Raw genomic sequence first — 15,873 nt, forward strand, 5'->3', positions numbered from 1 at the left:
TCTGCTCCAGGGCCACTGTATAATGGCTTACCCTGCGCTCTGATCCCAGCCTACTAACAAAAGCTGGGGTATGTGAAGAATAAAGAATTTTACTGTAAGAAAGAATTGTCCCTTTTTCAGGACTGTCTATTTCAACAATAATGTTGTAAAAAATCAAATAACTTTACAGATCTTCATTGTAAAGGGTTTAAACAATGTTTTCCATGCATGTTCAATTAACCATAATCAATTAATTAACATGCACCTGTGGAATGGTCGTTAAGACCTTAACAGCTTACAGAAAGTAAGCATTTAAGGTCACAGTTCTAAAAACGCAGGACACTAAAGAGATTTGTGTACCGACAGTGAAAAACACCCAAAGAAAGATGCCCAGGGTCCCTGCTCATCTGCGTGTACGTGCATTAGGCATGCTGCAGGGAGGCATGAGGACTGCTGATGTGGCTAGGGCAATAAATTGCCATGTCCGCACTGTGAGACGCCTAAGACGGCGCTACAGGGAGACAGGAAGGACAGCTGATAATCCTCGCAGTGGAAGACCACGTGTAACAACACCTGCACAGGATCGGTACATCCGAATATCACACCTGCGTGACAGGTACAGGATGGCCACAACAACTGCCCGAGTCACACCAGGAACACACAATCCCTCCATCAGTGCTCAGATTGTCCGCAATAGGCAGTCCATGAGGAGGAGATGCACTGCAGTACTTCAAGCAGCTGGTGGCCACACCAGATACTGACTGGTACTTTTGATTTTGAGCCTCCCTTCATTCAGGACACATTGTGAAACATTTTTAGTTTATGTCTTATGGTGTTGACTCTTTTAGTGATCATACAAATATTTACACATTAAGTTTACTGAAAGTAAAAACAGTTGAAAGTCAGAGGATGTTTCTTTTTTTGCTGAGTATATATGTGACAAATAAAAGCTGAACTTAATAATAATGACTTCATGAAAATTTTGCAGATAATGATGAAAGCGACAGTGCTCTTCTCTTACAATTCCACACACTCATAGGACAAGAGGAAATATTTAATCTTTGCATGTTTAAAATACCATGTACAAACAGCTTGCTCTGTATCACCAACAACAGCAGCAGACTGTAAAGCAAAGGATCTGTTTCCTATTTAATGGTAGAACCGTTCGATTTAATATCAGAAGGCTATTTGCACATAACAATGCACACAAAAAAGATTTTTTTGTTTGTTTGGTTAAATTCTTGAAGCCTTGTGTGGATTTTCTAATGATCACAAAAGGTACTAACTAGCAGCTGGGAGCGACTACAGAAGAACCCAATGTGGCCAGTGCTGTATTTTATTCAGTCATTCATCTTTAATGATGGCTTTTTGGCGTTGAAGAAATCACTGGAAAACTGGGCATAAGAATACAGTCTGGAAGGGATGCAAGTCCGTCACAGGATACACACTGCCTCCACACACACACAGATACACACATACTAGGGGGGGATGGCATGATCTCTCTCCCTATCAGTCACAGTGACACTAACCGCTTTTGAGCGTTTGTGAGCTCATGCATGCGAACGGGGGTGGATAGTGTTTCCCTCTGAGCATGTTTCATGCCGTTGACTCAGCATAATTAGCATTATGAAAAGATGCATTTGACTGATTTCACGGGTCTCAGAAAAAGCAAGTGTAGGCTTTTACCTTCATTGGTAAGTAGTTGTCATATGATAAAGGACACCTAACTGTTGAGTGGGAATTGGCCTCAGAAATTATATAAATAATTAGCTTATATAAATAATTGGAAATTAGTTTGGAAATCATGAAAAAAACCAAAACAAAAGAAACACACACACACACACTCACTAATCACAGCTAAGTGTGACACCTATTTGAAAGTTGTGATATGTGGGATATTGATTTACTTGGCACACTGAGAAACCGAGTACAGACAGTACACAGAGCTTATTATTAAACCCCAGACATCCAGTGCCACAGTGCCATGCGCCAGCAAGTAATACACAGATAAAAGTAATATTTCATATATTTATTTAATGTAAACATTTTTGACATCATTTTGATTAGCAGAGTTCTACAAGTCCCTGTGCTAAAGGTCTCTTTATCTACAGATAAAACAGATTAAACAACATAAAATACTGTTGCTTCACAGTTAAATTCCAGTTTATTGAGAATATACCCAAAATAAATCACACCTTCTGATCTAATCAGTTATGAACCTATCGGTTTGTAAGTGACAGTTAAAATATGGTGTGTTATTTTGTTGTAAATGTCACTGATGGCATTTGAGAATATAAAGATATGCCTTCTCTGGAGTTCCATCCTCATTATAACATGTCTGTCTTTATATTATTTATATCCATTATACTGGAAATATACACCCCTTGAAGATTTTGATTGGAACACCTGTGCAGCTACATACTCAAGCAATAATTGAATCATCCAATCAGGTGGCAGCAGTGCAATGCATTAAATAATGCAGATACAGGCCAGAAGCTTCTGGTAATGTTCTCATCAACCATCAGAATGGTTGCAGAAATGGGATCACAGTGTGTTGGTGCCAGACGGGCTGATTTGAGTATTTCTATAACTGCTGGTCTCCTGAGATTTTCATGTACAACAATCTCTAGAATTAACGTAGAATGGTGCAATCAAAAAACACAACAGTGAGCAGCAATTCCTTAAAGAAAAAATGCCTTGGTGATGATAGAGGTAAAGAATGGCCAGACTGGTTCAAGCTGCCAGGTAGGATACAGTACCACTTTGTTAAATCGTAGCAACCAGAAAAGAATGCCTTGTGTTACTTGTCAGGACTGGTAGAGGTGATGTAATGGTGGTGGTGTAATAGTGTTATGTTTTCATGAACACTTTGGGTTCAATAATATCAATCAATCATCATGTGAATGCCACAGCCTATTTGAGTATTGTTGCTGACCATGTTCATCTCTTCAAGAGAACAATTTCCCATCTTCTAATGAGGCTGTTTTGAGAGCCAATGAGGCCATACCCAGACGTCCCCGTCTACCCAGTATTAGTATAGTGTTCTGTTTTCAATATTGTGTTCAATGATGGTAAGTGCAGGCATGTGGTCATACCTGTAGCATTTCATAATCTACCTCAGTTTAGGTATCAAACCTCTGAGAAATCATGTTATAATACTGTTACCACCTAATTATTTGAATATTAAGAAACGTCAAACCGATTTCCTAGCTACAAGGTAAATACAATAACACAATTTTGAGGCAATACATTTGGCACCAACATTCCAATAAAATCTTGCAGCTTAGTTCTTACTTAATGAAATGATGGAAACCCTTAGTGGGATCTTGTCATATCATGTTTACAAGCAAAAAAAGTTTGACATGGCAATAAGGCAGCATTATTGTCACAGGACCCATGGAAGTTGTCCTAACCATGTACCAAGCTTGGGAACAGGAAATCAACCTATAACTATTTTAGTTTGGGTAGGGTCACAGAGGATCTGAAACCCATCCCAATAATCCCGGACGCAATTGGGAACATATCTTGGCTGGGAAACGAATTTATCATAGGGCACTATGTGTGCACACACTCTTCGAACACTCATTTTCACACTCATTTACACCTTGAGGCAATTTAGTAATTAAGTCTCACACAGACAAAAAAGGCTAAATATGCACAGGGAAAGACTGTACCGACACTTTCCGCGCTCAGAATCAAATCAAGAACTATAGAGCTTAGAAATAGCAGTGCTACCCTCTGTATCACCAAACCACCCTAGGAGATCAACCATCTAACAACCATTTTTGTCTATTTTTGTTTTTTCAAACAAAGTCAAGTTAAGTTTGTGTACCAGTTGCACGGTATGAATATGTACAGTACACTAAAATGCTTTTGCCAATGATCAAGTTTAAAGCCACACACATAATACACATATAGTATGTACACACAGACAAATGACTAAAATAAGTACACGTGAATGCAATAAACAGGTACATAATTCAATACACATAAAAGAAAAATAAATGAAGTTTTGCAGAGTATCCATGTTCTCCATATTAAGTGTAAAGTGTCCGGTTGTAGATTTTCCAAGTGTCCAAGAGTAAAGTCTCCAGGTGTAAAATGTCTAGATGTAAAGTGTCCAGCTGTAAAATGTCAAAGTGTAAATTGACCAGGTGAAAATTGGCCAGGGCTAAAATGTCCAATAGTAAAATGTCTAAATATAAAATGTACAGCTGTAAAATGTCTTGGTGTGAAGTGTCTAAGTGTAAAGTGACCAGGTGAACGTGTCCAAGTGTAAAAGTTCCAGGTGTAAGTATCCAGGTATCAAATTTCCAAGTATAAACTGTCGGTAAGGTTTTCTGATATTGAGTGAATTTTCCAGTGCCTCTATGCTCGTAAAAAAAATCCCATCCAGTATTAGTATAGTGTTCTGTTTTCAATAATGTGTTTAATGATGGTAAGTGCAGGCATATGGTCATACCTGTAGCATTGCAATAATCTACCTCAGTTTAGGTATCAAACCTTTGAGAAATCATGTTATAATACTGTTAACACCTAATTATTTGAATATTAAGAAACATCAAACCAATTTTTTAGCTACAAGGTAAATACAATAACACAATTTTGAGGCAATACATTTGGCACCAACATTCCAATAAAATCTTGCAGCTTAGTTCTTACTTAATAAAATGATGAAAGCCCTTAGTGGGATCTTGTCATATCATGTTTACAAGCAAAAAAGTTTGAAATGACAGTAAGGCAGCATTATTGTCACAGGACCCAATGAAAGTTCCAACTATGTATCAAGCTTGGGAACAGGAAATCAAACTATAACTATGGTAATAGTTACTTAAATACAATAAACAGGTACATGGTAATACTCCAGATTAATCAACATACAATTAGCTTGTGTCTGCTGGAACTATTTGTCCAACTGGAAAATGCCTATGTGTCTGTCTTCGGGTCTCTCTACATATTTATGACGTTTATGACTGACAAGCTTGGGAATTTAATTCATTCTGTTGATTATGTATTGAGTACTAATGAATGATGAATTTAATTCATACTGTTGATTATGTACTAAAATGCTGAGTTGTACTGAGAGGAAACGAGAAGAAAGAATGTGTGGACATTGAGTTCAAGACACAGAACAAGTCAAGACAATATTGTGGAAGGATGCAATAGAGGTCTTAAGGAAGGCTGGTCTGGAAAATTGGTTTTAAGAGGCCGTAAAGATGAGGTAGGGTGAGAACTACAGTTGGCTGTAAGGTAACAGTGGTTTGGATTCCAACCAATGTTAAACAACAAAGAAGAAGAAAAATGTGCTATTATTGTGCAAAGAGGAGCATAGGTGTGAACGGATTATTTTGTTCCTTTGTTAAGCAGTTTTTTTAAAGCCTTTATTTGACCAGCAGTTGTTTGTGATTATTTTGTTTAGCTTGAAGACCACTGTACCAAGACCATCCATCTATCCATCTAGGAACCTCTTTAGTCCAACTACAGACCATGAGGGCCAGTAGTCATTACCATTGTATTCATTCCCATTTTTTATAACCATGGTGAGACATCTGGTCAACATTCACACACACATTCACACACTACAGGCAATTTGGGAACGCCAGTTTTTCTAATCTGCATGTCTTTTGACATGGGAGAACATCCACGCACACAGACCCCAAAGGTGGCAATTTGAACCTGTTTGAAAGCTAACCACTAAGCTACCATGCCACCTACACCAAGACCACTATATTAATAACTGATTCTCTGCTTCTAGTTAGCTTTAGATATTTAGTGAATATCTGCAATGTCTTTATTCCAGTGACTTGAGGCAAGATTGTTCTTTATTGTGGATTACTGACAATTATTGTTTTAAGACTATACAATGTCCACTCTGGAGCAATAATCTGTCTGTTAATGTTACAGTCTACAAAGTTAAATAAAACTGATAGAATTAGTTACAATGTACAAAGTCATCACCAGGGACTGTAAAGGCATACACAATTGTATGGAGGTTTGTCTCATGTTGCTACGGGTTTGCCCAGGTGTAACTGGAGGGGTCGTGGGCTGAGGGCTCTCAGTAACACTCATATCCAGTAGGTGGTGCTATTGCACTGTTGTGTTGTGTTACTGGTACATCACACGGCCTAACTAATGATATGCGGTGGTTGGAGTTTTACAAACCAAATATCTAGAATGTCAGATCGCTAAAAATGAATATTAACCAAAATGTAGCAAATATTTTGTATACATTGTTTTTTTTCTCTTCTTCTTCTTTTTTTTTTTTACAGTACTGGGGTTGAAAACCACCTACCAAATCTGACAACACTGGCTATTTTAATATCCAATTAGTTCTTATAGTGTTTCAAATAAGTTCTCTTAATTAGTAATTATGTTTCATAGGAAATTCAATTAATATTTTAAAATGAAATAAGCCGTGTTCCTTACTGTTTTATATTCCTTTCAGTAATTTAAGTGGGCATTTGGATGAATGTATTCATGGTTATACACCATGTGAGGTAATTTGAAATTTTGCAAGCATTTCTATAATTTGAGGAGGCATTTAAAGTGTATATTTAGATAAGTTACCCTTGGTATAAAGCGCCGTATAGGGCTTAAAGCAAACTTCACTCATGCACCCACACATGAAACACTTGCATAGACATATATGAAACAGTCTCACATACATATGTACTACTTACTGCTCAAACAACTACATATGAAACGCGCGCGCGCACACGAGACACGCGCACATTATAATTTTTTTTTTTTAAATGTATTTCATGTTTGCACCACTAGAGGTCGATATGAACACCAATACAAACACGACTCTTCTGAAACGTGTGTACTGTGACCTGCAGGGTGTCTGCAGTGGACTAGCAGAAACACACATTTGCTGAGCACACTCTCGGAGTCATGATGCACCTGTAAGTAAGATATTTCTTGTCCAGGCTTTATGAGATAGCGCGTGAATGAGAAAAGCGGATTATCCAGGCGACACTAGTCGCTACGTAAACAGCTTGTTTGTTTGAGCAGTTGGTTAGCTAGCTGCTAAGCTGAGGTAAGTTACCTAGATTGGACTGTCCTTGTGCTCGCTACAGCTGAGGTGGAGACATTTGTCATTGCGAACAGTTTGTTATAGAGTTAACCAACAAAGCAAAGACATTACATTTATACTTAATTTCTGTACAGTCAAAGCTCCTGCTGTTTTGCTAACACAGTGAATATGACTTGTGTTTATGTCTCACTGAATACAGCATCTGAATATTACTGGAGTATACAGTGTTAGATTAGACATAGTTACTGTCCTCTTCCTGTCCTGTCCTTTATTACCAGTAATTCACTTGTTGATTTTTTTTTATTATTTAGTTTCCACAGCATTCCACTGTTTTTTTATTTTTGATTGGGATTGTAATTGTATTTTTAGGACTGGGTTCTCCAGTGAAAGCTGAAGGATGTCCCTGACCTCACTCCTGCGTATAAGGTGCGCTTACTTCCAAGAAAAACAGAAACTTTGCTGATTCAAAGCTTAATATGTTTCACAGTGTTTCACCAAGTATGAAAAAATATCATGGTTATATGAAGGTATTCTAACACACAACCTGTTACTAAATCTAGCTATGTTAAAAGTCTCTTTGCACATCCTTGTGTACATAACAAAAGACAACAAGGTTGTGTTAAGTTTTTTTTTTTTTTACATCTGATAATTTTGTCTTAACTTTATCTGCCAAGTAATTGCTTTTAAGTTGTTCCCAATTGCCTTTGTGTTGTTTTATTGACTAAGACAAGCTAGAACGCTAACTAGCCTCAAACACAAGACTGAAACCCAAATCCCTCTTTAACCCCTAATTAAGGGCCCTACTTCTGTCTAAATGTTCCACATACACCAAGCAGAAGTCTCACACACACTAATTATTATTGAAAGATTAATAATGTGCCCTTGTGCCTATGGGCGCATCACAACAGAACTCCCTCTTATGTGATATTGATTAATTATAAGCTCTTGTTAAGACTTGTATAAGCCTACTTGTGTGTGATCACTGGAAGATCACAGGACCATATTATGGCCTTTGTCCTATGTGTTTTATTTCAAGACTGATTAACTGCTCGTAAATGATGCCTGCTTCTTTTTCAACCTCTTTATCTCACTCAGACTCAGCACTAAATGCAACTAGGCTGAATCTGAAAAATGACATATTAACAACTGAATTTTTTTTTTAAATATGATTACACCAAACCAGATATAATATAAGTATATTTCTAGGCACATTTTACTAAATTTTAGGCAATAAATAAATCTTTTTCTATGACAGATAATTTTGCTTTCAAAAAATGGAAAAATGAACTACCAATACAATAGGAATAGGCTTAAAATAACCTTAATAATCATATATCTGGTTCATTATAATCTTTTAAGAAAGTATAAATACATTTGACTAGATTTAAGGCATTTACCTTGCTAAGTTTTTTGCAGTGTAGGAACACAATAATGTGCATAAAACCCCTGGAAGCATTGCTTTTCTGACATGGCCTTTGTCCTGTGTGTTTTATTTCAAGACTGATTAACTGCTTGTGAATGATGTCTGCTACTTCTTCAACCTCTTTATCTCACTTAGGCTCAGCAGCAGATGCAGTACAAATCAGATACTTCAAATAAGAGCCCTGTCCGGTGCTGACGCTGTTAATGCACTCCGGCCCTTTTACTTTGTGGTCCACCCTGACTTCTTTGGCCAGCATCCAAGAGAGAGGGTAAGAAATAATGTCCTGATGTTACCCTTTACAAAGCTTTGGTGTTGATGTTAAATAAATATAAATTCTGTTCTCAACTGCTCAAGCTCTGCTTTTGTGCTCTGGGTTTCTGGTTTGCAGGAAGTGAACGAAAACTCTCTTAAAAGATTAAACGGCTACCTAGAGGGTCTTCAGAGGCCAGGCTTTAGGACTGTCAAACCTACCAAGCTCACTTTTTATCTCAGGGAGGTAGAGGAAAAAACAGAGAGCAATGATGATGTGCTACATTCAGGTAAGTTTTTTTTTTTCTTTAAAACACTGTCTCATTAGCATAGAGAGACAGGCTCTGAATAATAGTGTGAGTTAGTTGCCATATGAACAGGCCTGCTCAGTCTGACTTCCATTAAGTTGTGTGGTACATCCTGCTGCAGTCACTAATCTAAATGTAAAGCTATCAGTACCAAACACTATGTTGTGGTGCAAAAAAAATTTACTAGCTCTTTTATGTTAAAGAATTAAGTGCAAATTGCAAGACAGTTGGGCTTATGCATAATGGATTTTAATGTTACTCATGTACGTAGCACTTCAGCTAAATGTTGTCGTAGTCCCAACGGTTCGGTGAAAGATTGTTCTATGTTAAACTGTCATGAAAAGTTCAATTAAATCTTTTGTGTCACTTCCTGAACAATAGAAGGAGAACAACTAAACAGAAATATTTTCATATAAACCATCATGATGCAGTCTTCTGCTTACAACTGTTTAAAACCAGTCTTTTTGGCCAATTGAAGATTCATCGATTCAGCTCTTTGCTCACTGCTTAAAATTGGAAAGAGTGTAGGAGACAGTTACAAGTGGCCTTCCTCTCTGCTTTTTTTCATACAATTTTTGTCTTTATATATTTCCCAGGATTTCGTTTGGTGACTTTCACTCTGCAGGCAAAGGATGTCCTGTGTGCGGTGGTGGATGTTTTGAAATCTTGTAGCTTGTCAGTGGAACACATGCAGGGACTTCTCACAGCCGGTGCCCAAGGCCAGAACTCTGCACAACAAGGTGGAATTCCTTTCTACCGCCCGATTAAGTGGGACAAGACATACTACTCATTTACAGGCTTCAGAGACCCAGAGCAGGAGCTGGAGCAGGCAAAGAAAATGGAAACCACACTGAGGTTACCTTAAATCGACACAAACAAACCAGTTTTATAAAGTCTGATCCATAGCACATTGAGTCAGATCTTAAGCTTATTACTATATGTGGTGGTGATGAATTTCTAAAATGTTTGAGGTAAATTATGGGCTGCTAAAAATATGTCAGACTAGGACATGCTCCATGGCTGTCTGTAGCACCGCTGCCATAGAGTAGATTGCTGCTCCTGGTTTGTTTGTTTTTTAAAACTATAATCTTCCCTTGTCCAGTGTTTAAGATAGAATAATTTGAGTACAGAATGTGCTGAACTTTAATAATTACCTTTGGTGTGTTGCACAGCATTTAATTAGTTACAACCTTTTAAAAGATAAACTTCTATCTCTCAGTAATATAAGCTTGTGTTCCATTAGGCTTTTTATTTGTTGTATTTAGAAATAGGAAGGTTGATCTGCAAAGCTAAAACAGCAAAGTTGTGAAGTATACAACAAACATTACTCACTAGTTTTACTCAAGTTGCAAATCCCTGTTAGCATTACCGTAATCATGGCACATTCTTGAGCATTTTGGTTACTTTTCATTTACAATTCTAAAAAGCAAACTGTTTAATATACAGTAGTAAACATTTAAACTTTGGGATTTTACAGTCTGTGGCTGAGGAACAATGAAAAAGAGGCCACTACAAAGCAGAAGGACAGCGTTCCGCGACGAGTTGAGCTAAAAAGACTGAAGAGAGAGCTTATTGAGAAACTCGGCCTGCTTGATATCAGGTCAGCATTGATATAAATGCATGTAAAGCCATTTCAGTACTTACGAACAAAAAGCTAGATCATGGGCACCTAGGCCTACATCAACATTCCTACACTGTTGAGAAACATGAGTTCACTCAGGTTTCCACCCAGATCTTATCCTAGATAACCGCTCATCAACTGAAACCTAATCTCAGTAAAACTGAACTGTGGTTCATCTAAGGTGATTCATCCCATGCCAGGATCGTATGATCTCTCTGGACAACACTCAAATCACTCCTTTAGTTACTGCTCAGACCCCTTGAGGGTAACTCTGGACAATCTATTGTTCTTTTCTTTTTTACATTGCTACCCGTACTCACTCGTGTTGATTGCTTATTTATAATATTAGAAGAATTTGTCCGTTTTTTTTCTACACAGGCACAAAAGTTTCTACAAAAAGTTTCCCTTTTTTTTGTTATAACAATCACTGTTCCTCTGGGAAGGCTTTGTTCTAGATTTTGGCTGTGTTCTAGATTTTTACATGTAACCTGGCTGTGTTTTTTTTCCATTCTGCACTGCTGAGGTGAGGCACTGATGTTAAGGCATGCAGGCTGGCTTACAGTTCATCCCTGAGGTGTTCAGTTGAGGTCAGGGCTTGAGTCACTTGAGTTTTTCCACATCTAAAAGATATTGCCTGTTAGTTCCAGTAAAGGGAAAATATAATTCTACAACATAAAAAGACAACAGGTTGTTTGGTGGTCACGAGTTCACTTACTTTTGTACATTTGGTGTACAAGTTGAATCTGTTAAAACGTTTATATTGAAAAGATGTCTTATTTTTCTCTTTCCTATAGGTGGCAGCGCAAATGGGGAGTTGCGCACAGATGCTGTCAGATGCAGAGTTTGAGCCGACTCTTTTCACAGAACCCCGAGGCCATGACTAATCTCAGAGGTACTGTACATTCAAAAGGCTTATGTGACACATGGGTTATGTTTTTGTTGTTTGAACAGATGAGTAAGCATGGCTGCATGGCCTTTTGTATTGACATTTTCTCACCGCACAGGCCACACAATACTCTTTACTGACCAATCGGGTATGAATGCCTCAGGCCATGTTATGCTGGGAACAATGGATGTGCATCATCAGTGGACAAAGGTAATTCATGTTTTACTCTCCATTTAAAAAAAAAAAAATCTCTTTTTAGTAAGTCCTATATTTTGGCCAGAGATTTATTTTTTTGTCCATGTGTTCCGTAATCCATGTTGCTCCATGTTGTTTGGTGTGTGCAGATCTTCGAGAGATTGCCTAGTTACAGCAAGCTACTGCAACAGACAGAGTGGCTAAAGGATAGGATCAGTTTCCTTTTAGGAGGGATTCAGGTGACCCATATGGAGCGTGTGAGTCTGGTGTTGCCCCTGGAAGAACACTATAGCACCCTCAATAACTTCCATAAGAGACTGTTGTCTCACAGACTCTCTTTGCACCCTCGCAGCCTACAGGGTCTCGCCATGACACTAGAAAAGTAAGATGTTCTCGATTCATTTCATTTCTTATGTACACTACTGCTCAAAAGTTTGGGATCATTTGCAACTTTCTTTGTTTTTATTTATTGATTTATTATCTACATTCTACAGCAATACTGGGGACTTTAAAACTATGAAATAACGCATATGGAATTATGTAACAACAACAACAAGCAGCCTTTCTGGAGTAGTTCTTGCAAGAACAGTATTGTCAAATACCTTTGCAACCAAATCAAGCACCATAATGAACCTGGCTCTCATAAAGACCATCCGAGTAAGGCAAGGCCAGGACTTTGGTTCATTTAGATTTAGCAGCTAGCAATCTGGAACTAGAGCAGTTATGAAGGTTTTACAGACCATGAGTAGCAGATACATTTCAACATTAAATTTTGAAAGGAGATTATTACATAGTTTAGACACCTTCAGCATTGTTTTTCAATGTAGAAATAAATAAAAAATCAGGAACGACCATGAAATTAGAAAGTGACTCCAAAATTTTGAGCAGTAGTGTATATTGTTTACTGTTTACAGTTAAATCAATGAAAAATATGAAAGTCTTATAGGTCTTAGAGATCGTCCACAGAAACTTTGCTAAATGATTTTCTTACTTTGTGTGTTGGTTGTGGTGAGAGCAGAGAATCATCTCTGGTCTTAAATTTCTCTGTGCACTGCTCTGATCACTACTTTGTGTCGACTGTAGTGACCGCTCTAGTCTGAGTCTCCATGAGATGGGACACTTCATCATCCCCACCATGTGTGACCCTGTTTACCTACAGAGTTTCCTTCAGAGCAACGCCATGGAGGCTCGAGGACGTCTGCAGCGCAAGGAACAGTTAGTGAAAATCTACCCTTTATTCCTGCTCTGCATTTTTCCTAGCCACATTAGAGGGGAAACAACTGGGAAACATCTGTAACAAATTATTAAATACATAATTGAGAGGAACTTTCCCTGTAACTTCAAGATTTCATGTAGAATCTTTATTTTCCAAAATGTCTCTATTGTAGGTTTCTTTACAAGACAGAAAGCTATAAGATAACAATGTCCATTTCAGTATACTCTCTTTATGCCCTGCAGGTTAGAGGCAGAGGAAGAGGATGTGGTGTCCATTTGTTTGCAAGGTCTGTCTCTGCAGAGTCTGTCCAAAGAGCCCAGTGTCTCCAGCAGTCAGATGATTCCATGCTGCAGGCGTTTGATTGAGGAGAGTTCTCCTTATATGCAGGGCCTTCACCTATGCATCTCGCATTTCTACTCTGTGATGCAAGACGGTGATCTGTGTATACCTTGGGATTGGAAAGGCTGATGCACTCTTAAAGGTGTTCAAATACAAGCAGTGTGTGTATGTTTTCATGTAGGTGTGCAGGCTTATTGTGAAGGTGTGGTTTGTGTAGTAATGTTATTGAATATTGTATATTTTCATGATGCAAGCAGATGGGTGGACTGATTATAAAATCAAGATACCTTGTGAAGGGATTGGTTGTTTCAGTATACCGATTATGTGTACTCTAAATATGAGCACTTTGGGCCTAGTCTCAGATTTCAGCTTGCTGTGTTTGTTGGCCATGAACCAAAGGTTCAGTCAGGGTGCTTTGTATGTCAGAGTGCCAGTTTCAGGTGAAATGTGGAATCTGAAAGCAGTCTTGACAGACTGTATTATAACCTTATTACCATGGCTATCAGCTACATGATTCCTGGAATTAATGTCCATTAACACTGGGGTTATCATTTAAAGGGTGTCTGAAACGATCTGAAGGTTTTTTTTTTTTTTTTTTGATGACTATTTGTATTAGTGCTCTGTGTATCTCAGCACATAACTAGCAGTCTTTACTTTCTGAAAGAATTACAAATTATGTAATGCACCTTATTTCCAGGAGATGGAGCACCTGTACAGTGTTGAGGAACAGTGTTCTCATAAATTAATCTCACATTTCATATACTAAAATATTGAATCAAGATTATAAACGAGTATTACTGTGTTAAATATCTGATGATTAAACCATGGACAAAGTTTTTAGAAACTGATTTTTTTTTTTTTAACGGTTTCCGTGTTGAATCTTGCTCCTTAAAACTCTCATGCAATTCAGATGTTGTCTTGAGAGTAAGGATGGAATCTGACACTTAACCAGAAATCTTAAAACTATACTGTTTATATTTTTGTAGGAGCAAAAGTGCAAGTGGCAATGTTAATGGGTCCTAGGTAAATGTGGACACCTGACCTTCGAAACCATGTGTAAGTCTGAACATTTCCCATAAAATACGTGATTGTCAACAAAGTTTTTGCATTTAGTAGCATTAAGATTTGCCTTCACTGGAGCTAGGGGGCTTAAATCATGACCGTCAAATCAGCTTTATCATGACATCTGTGCGTCTGTGCACAAAACAAGGTCCATAAAGGCATGGTTTGTCAAGCCTGATGTGGATGAATTTGAGTAGCACAAGCACTGAACAACTTTGGTATGAACTGGCACCCAGACTACTGTATATGCCAGGTCTAGGGTAAGGTTTAACCCCGACCCTAGGGGCAGGATAATTTCCCAATGCACAAAGCAAGTTATGTAAAGACATGGTTTGCCAAAGTTGGAGTGGAGTTTAAGTGTCCAAAACTCCACTGGACACTATTGGGATGAACTGTGTGCCAGGTCACCTCACCCAACATCATGCCTGACCTCACTAATGTTCTTATAGCTGAATTGACAAATCCCCACAGCCAGGTTCCATGCTTTCTGAATTGGTTGTTCAAAAAGCACATACGAGCGTGACTGATGTGTCACAGTGCTGCTCTTTTTCTGCAACTTTATTTATTTTGTTAATTCTGTATGCATTATCCCATTAGTTGGGCTAATATGTTTTGACTTATAAATGCTACAGTATATATATTCTTGTGTGGTTGCATTAAACTTTTGGATATCACATGAGTTGAGCAATCATGTAAAATGTGTTACATGTAAAATACGTTTGTGTAAAGTTAATTTGTCATTTTCTATGTGACAAAGAAAAGCAGTTGAATTTAATAAAACCAACCTCTATTACTGCCCTATTTTTTAAAAAGTCTTTTACTACTGTATTATGTTGTTTTTAAGAAAAGTTGTTCATTTTTTTTTAAAGAATCATAATTAAATAATATTTTTTCCTTAAAAAATATTAAATCCATTTTCTTTAAATATTAAAATTATACTTTCTTTCCTGGTCTTACATTTGTACCATAGTAATTGGTTTTCAATGGTTTCTCAGTAACCTTGTGGTTCTTTTCAGTGTCAGACTTTCTTGCAGTTTTTAATTCTTAGAGTAATAGTAGATTGGTTTTGTTACTGCAGACCCCATCTGACTTTAGGTGCATGTCTGTAGGCAGTGGTATTAAATCTACTGTAGAGTCTGGTTGAACTTTGTGACATTTAAATGACAGAGAAAGAAAATGTGAGTTATCAAATTGGAGAGAACATTTTGTTTTTCCACTTCACTTCCCAAAAAAACACCTGAAGCACTTTTGGACAAGCTGCAGCTTGGGCCTCATTTTATCACTGATCGATGGCATTGATGTATACCAGATTCATTTTAAGCCCTTTCTTTATTACTAAGTAATTGTACAATACAGCTTTATTAAATAGTAAATTTTATTAAATAGTAATATTAAACAGTAATATTCTTTCTATATATTCTAACTACTGAGGAGGGACGAATACTACAGCATACAAAGATGTAAAATGTTGTGCATTTCAAACATTTTGGCAAAAGTTTAGAAAAGAACAAGATGTGTTCTTTATTTACATTTAAATAAAGAACACATACTTGCCTTTG

The 15,873-nt window shown here is 37.5% G+C and overlaps 1 protein-coding gene across 1 annotated transcript; it reads left to right on the forward strand.

Moving 5' to 3' along the window:
- Positions 1–6,760: 6,760 nt before the first annotated feature.
- On the forward strand, positions 6,761–15,126 carry tcaim (T cell activation inhibitor, mitochondrial). Its single transcript, XM_053495462.1, has 11 exons — positions 6,761–6,884; positions 7,385–7,441; positions 8,574–8,706; positions 8,827–8,977; positions 9,592–9,850; positions 10,473–10,595; positions 11,411–11,508; positions 11,621–11,712; positions 11,847–12,079; positions 12,781–12,912; positions 13,156–15,126. Exons 2-11 carry the CDS (start codon positions 7,413–7,415, stop codon positions 13,379–13,381), a joined length of 1,476 nt encoding a protein of 491 aa, XP_053351437.1. The 5' UTR covers positions 6,761–6,884; positions 7,385–7,412; the 3' UTR covers positions 13,382–15,126.
- Positions 15,127–15,873: the final 747 nt, after the last annotated feature.

The sequence above is a fragment of the Clarias gariepinus genome, chromosome 4 (assembly GCF_024256425.1).
Source record: "Clarias gariepinus isolate MV-2021 ecotype Netherlands chromosome 4, CGAR_prim_01v2, whole genome shotgun sequence".
Lineage (NCBI taxonomy): Eukaryota > Metazoa > Chordata > Actinopteri > Siluriformes > Clariidae > Clarias > Clarias gariepinus.